Source organism: Cervus canadensis, chromosome 5 (assembly GCF_019320065.1).
Source record: "Cervus canadensis isolate Bull #8, Minnesota chromosome 5, ASM1932006v1, whole genome shotgun sequence".
In the NCBI taxonomy this organism is placed as follows: Eukaryota; Metazoa; Chordata; class Mammalia; order Artiodactyla; family Cervidae; genus Cervus; species Cervus canadensis.
Window position 1 is genome coordinate 74,370,198 of NC_057390.1, and position 5,452 is coordinate 74,375,649.

Sequence of the window (5,452 nt, forward strand, 5' to 3'; positions counted from 1 at the left end):
CTTCTGATTTGGGCTCTCCCCTACTTCTACCCGGGAGCTCAGGTCAGAGATAACATCCTACAATCTCAGGGGGGCATTGTGTAACCCCTTGAAGATCTGAAGGGAACCCAGGAACCTTTGAGACAGTGATTAACAAAAACAAAAAAAAAGGTATTTAAAAAGTTATCTGAATGAACAAATGACAACTTTCCAAGTTTCAAAGAATAGGACACACAGGCTCCATGACTTCGACACAAGTGTATAAGCCATTCAGACAGTTCACATTAGGTCAAAGCTTATGGCACTGGGAGCCTGGGTAACCTTTGGCCCTGGGGCAGGAGCAACCTGGTCATCCATGGCCACCCAACCCCCACACATCCTCAAAGAGATTTCATCCCCATTTCCTACAAACACATGGAGGGAAATAGAGCTAGTGGGGCCTCACCTAGCAGAGTTCTCCCCTGGCCCTCAAATTCACAACAAGATTTTTACACATCATTAAACCACAGGAGCCATTTTATAAATGTCATCATCATAGTCTTTTAATATTTTACATAAAAAACTGTATACACAGCTTATAGAACTTTTATGTAAACATCATAAGCTCACCATTTTGTCATTTGTCAGTTTATTTAAAAAATAAAAAAAACAAGACAATTTAGTAGAAGTACCACTGGATGGGGAAGGGAGGGGGAGAAAAGAGACACAAGGGGGAGGTTTATTCTCTGTACAGAGATGCAGAGAAAATTTCACACAGCTTTAGAGACTGCCTTGAGGGGAAAAAAAAACAAAAGGTTTTAGATAGGCCCTAATACTGGTTACCGCCCTTTATCAAAAGAGTGCGCATACGTGCACAAATAAAATCGCAAAATAGAACAGTGTTGCCACTTTTTTCAAAAGAAAAAAATTAGTGGTTTCTTTTTCTTCTCCTTGTTTTTTAAAAGTCATCATCATTTTTAAAAAAAACATCAGAAGTAGATGAGGTTACAGCTTACAAGTGTGGTCAGAATGCTACTCTTATGCAAATGACAAGTGCATTAAATGTCAAACAATGAAACAATTGTGCAAAGAATTCGTTCCAAAAAGAAGAAAAAAAAACAAGTTTTAGCCTTTAAATAAATCAAATAACATCAGTTTCTTGGACTGAACAATTTTCACTTGCAGGACAGGCACAAAGTTCGTTTATGGCAAAAACAACCTGCAGCACACTTCACCCCTCCTTATCAGTGGCTAGTGAGGGGTTCGCCGTCGGGGGCGGGGGGGCGGGGACTGGTTGGCAGGAGACAGGAGTCTGGAAGCTGTCCTCTCAGGCCCCAAGTCGGCTGCAAACGTCTTCCCCAGGGGCAGGAAAGATGGCCAAGTCTTGTTCGTGCTGGGATGACGCCTCACTCAGACCCGGCTGGAGCTGTTCTAGCGCCCTGTCACTCCACCCACCACCACCATTAAATAACACCATCCTACCTCCGAAAATAAAATTATATCTATATTTATATAACACCCCATCCTCCCCAGCCCTCCCCTCCCGCGGGTCCCGAGGTCTATGTTACAGACAGGGGATAGCAGGCGCTCGCTGGTTACAGACGCACATCCGATGGGGCGCGGCCGCACCCCGGCGCCAAGCTCATCTCCCGGGAGCAGGGGCGGGCGTGGGGTGAAAACTCGGCGGCGGGGAGTCGAACATACACACAGCCACACACCCTGAAGCGGCTTGGCTCTTCAGAAAATGGTGTTCAGGGGACCCTTGGCACTCAGCGGGGTGGCCAAGCCTGTGCCACACGGCCGGACGCACAGACACTTGGAAAGGGGGCGCCGGGTGCCTACCACGCGGCCGACTCTCGGGCGCCAGAGCCTGAGTCTCCAGGCCACGGCTGCCGGGGCTGAAAGCAAGCAGACGCTAGGCAGTCCGGTGGGGGTCCTTGGGGGGGCAAGGGTCTCCCCTTCTCCGGGCTCGTGCGGGACGGGCCCGGGATGGGGAGCCGCGCTGGCAGGGGCAGGCGGGTCGGGCGCGGCCCTCATAGCACCTTGCAGCAGTTGATGCACCCGTTCTGGGAGCCGTAGCGCTTCTGCAGCGCGGCGCGCGTGGCCGTCTCGAAGACCTCTCGGACGCCCTCCTTGGTCTTGGCCGAGCACTCGAGGTAGTCGTAGGCTTGGATGCGCACGGCCATGGCGCGGCCATCATCCGTGCGCACCGGTTCTTGCTTCATGCGGGCCAGCTCTGTGCGGACGTGCTCGTCGCTGCGCAGGTCTTTCTTGTTGGCCACGAGGATGATGGGCACGTTGGGGCAGAAGTGCTTCACCTCGGGCACCCACTTCTCGGGGATGTTCTCCAGCGAATCCGGGCTGTCCACCGAAAAGCACATGAGGATCACGTCGGTGTCCGGGTAGGAGAGCGGCCGCAGGCGGTCGTAGTCCTCCTGGCCCGCCGTGTCCCACAGCGCCAGCTCCACCTGCTTGCCGTCCACCTCGATGTCGGCCACATAGTTCTCGAAGACGGTGGGCACGTACACCTCGGGGAACTCGTCCTTACTGAACACGATCAGCAGGCACGTCTTGCCGCACGCGCCGTCGCCCACCACCACCAGCTTCTTGCGGATGGCCGCCATGAGCGGGCCGGGCCCGGGCAGCAGGAGGGGCCCCGCGAACGCCTCGCTGCCGTCCCGCTCGCCGCTCACTGCTCACCTCGGGCTGCGCGCTGGGGACAAGGGTCGCTAGCTGCACCCAGGTCCCGGGATGGCGAGCGTTCTCTCGTTGTGCTCAGGCTGCCGCGGCGGGGGCTGTGGGGGACTCGGGGGCATAGGGCGCACGGTGCGTCTCCGCGCTGCTTCCGAGCGGCGGCAGCTCTCCTCACCCTGGGTCCCGGGTCGGCGCCTTTGTGAGCAAACTGTGGCCAAAGCAAGCGGACGCGGCCTAGCTCCCTCCTGGGTCTCCCTAGGCCTAGGCGAAGACACAAGAGAGCAGACGAACTCAGCCCGACTGCGGCGGCAGATGCAGGCTGCGGCCCTAGCGCCCGCTATTTAAAGAGTTCGGCGACTTTCTTAATATAGCCGTCCAATGGGAAGCAAGCCGACTGAGCTCATCGCTGCGGAGCTTGGCTCTGATTGGCCGTCCGCTGCAGCCCACGGGCGGGGCCGGGCGGGCTTGATTGACTGCCCAGGCCGCGGGGTTGGGAGAGGCGGTGACTGGGGAGTCTGCGGCCGCGGCGGGCGCTGCGGGGCTCTGGCTGCGTCAAGGTTCGCTCTTTGGCCGCAGCTTGTGCGCGCGGGACCGAAGGGCTGGAGCCGGCTGCCCGGAGCAGCCCACGGGGCCTGGGCTAGCGGTTCCGAGACAGGAGGCACTTTGTGGGCGCGTGGATGACTCTCCCACTCGTATTGCCCTTCTTGCTTCGCAAACTCCCAGCGGGTGGTCGGACCTGTGGGGTAGGGAGCGGCTCCTTTAACGCGGTTTTGTTTTTAAATACACTTACACGCAGACACACACGCACACAGGCTTATTTCCAAGCAAGGTTGTGGTTTGTTGTGTGTGTGTGTGTGTGTTTTCTTTTTTCTTTTAGAAGCAGCCCCTCCCCTGCCACCCCCATCCTTCCACCAGGGTTCTCTCCCTGGGCCCAGTGTTTGGACCTGCTAGAGGGTGCCTCATGGGTGGGCCTGGTTCCGGTTTCCGGCTTTAACAAGCCTGTCTCTTTACCCCTTTCTCGGGCACCCAGCCTAGGTCTCCAGGTGAAGGTTCAGGGAAAGAAGGTCAGTGAAAAGGGAAGATCGAGGCTGGTTGCAGAACTTCAGGTACACTCAAGAAGTAACCAGACAGAAAAGGGCAGCCTCAATCCTGGTTTGCAGGATTAATTTGGATCCTGGTCATAAGGGGAATAGCTATCTGAAGTAAGTAATGCAATAAAATCCAACCACCCCACACCCCATTAGGCAAGAATAGGCTGAAGCCCGGATGGGTGGGCAGAGAAACTTGCAGGCTAGAACACGACAAATTAGTGTGTGTGTTTGAGGGTGGGGAGTGTGCTAGAACCCTAGTCTCGGGCTACCCACCAAGACTTATTTCATCTACTCCTTGTATTCTGCAGGAGATGACACTTATGTCTGATCTAGAGGGGCCTAAGTCAAAGCATCTTAATGGACAGAAGAGGTGGGGAGGGGGAGGGAGGACGTCCCAGGAAGGAGGAACAGCTTGAGCAAAAACAGAGATGTAGGGAAAGAGTAAGACAAATTCTAGCAAAAGAGAATAGCTTAGTGTGGCTGCCCTTGGTTGGGAGAGAGAGAGTTGAAACTCAGGATGGAGACCAGTTGTGGAGGAACCAACTACACAGGTTGGGCCATTTCCATTCTGGAGGGAGTGAGGTGTTTCTTGGTGTTTCAGAAAGGAGAGACTTACTACATCACAATGAGGTTCAGTTCAGTTCAGTCACTCAGTCGTCCGACTGCAGCACGCCAGGCTTCCCTGTGCATCACCAGCTCCTAGAGCTTGCTCAAATTCATGTCCATCTAATCGGTGATGCCATCCAACCATCTCATCTTCTGTCCTCCCTTTCTCCTCCTGCCGTCAATGTTTGATCATGATGAGGTTATTGCCTCCTACTTCTGACTCCCCCTCTGACTGGAAGCCATTGGAAGGCCCGAATTCTTCCTTATCTCAGCATCTTGAAGCCCTGGCACAATGCCGGAGTCTATGTAAGAATCAGTAAATGACTGTGGAGAATTCACCTAAATGCTCAGGAACTTAGTTGGAACTTTCTGGAAGTCTCTTGTCTCAAACTCCAGTCTGTGCTAACCATCCAGTCAAACCTGGGCACCAGCTGTGACTGAGCCATTTACTCATATATGCGAAAAATGTGATCCATGTGTCAAGATGTAGGTCTCAAATGGACACAGATATCATCAGGTCAAACAAGACATTAGTTCTAGTATCCTTTAAAAGCTATCCTCGTTCAAATGACCAAATCTGCTTCCCTCACATTGGATTACCTCCACTACAATGCCTAGTGGTGGTTTTGTTTTTTTTTTTTTTTTTGGTTGATTGTTTGTTTGTTTTTCAGATCTAAGAAACTGAACTGCAATAAGTAAACAATTTTTCCACAGTGGAATCTCACAAGAGAAAGTAAGGTTTTGTTGTTTTTTTTCTTTTGGATCATTTGTTTAGGGCTCCATTCTTGAAACTTTTTCCTTTCTTTTAAATTTTAGTTAGCCTATTAGAAAAGTCTTACCAAAGTTTTTCCTCCTAGAGTCAAAGCCTTTTATAGCTGTATTGTTAATACTACTTTCCTTCATCTTAATATAGCTTGGGAATCTTGGCCATGTCGTTAAGTTTCAAATATTAAGAAAACATCAAACAATTATAGCTTTGTACCGTGTATTTTTAAAAAAACAACAGGAAAACAAAGAATCAGGAAGAAGGATTCAATTCACTCATTTCCTGATTCTCAGACATATTATATGAGGTGTTCCAAGCTTGAATCTCAATATCAAAA

At 51.8% G+C, this 5,452-nt stretch overlaps 1 protein-coding gene across 1 annotated transcript; it reads right to left on the reverse strand.

Annotated features, from left to right (window-relative positions):
- Window positions 1–499: 499 nt before the first annotated feature.
- On the reverse strand, window positions 500–2,983 carry RHOB (ras homolog family member B). The gene has a single exon (XM_043469289.1). It carries the CDS (start codon window positions 2,580–2,582, stop codon window positions 1,992–1,994), a length of 591 nt encoding a protein of 196 aa, XP_043325224.1. The 5' UTR covers window positions 2,583–2,983; the 3' UTR covers window positions 500–1,991.
- Window positions 2,984–5,452: the final 2,469 nt, after the last annotated feature.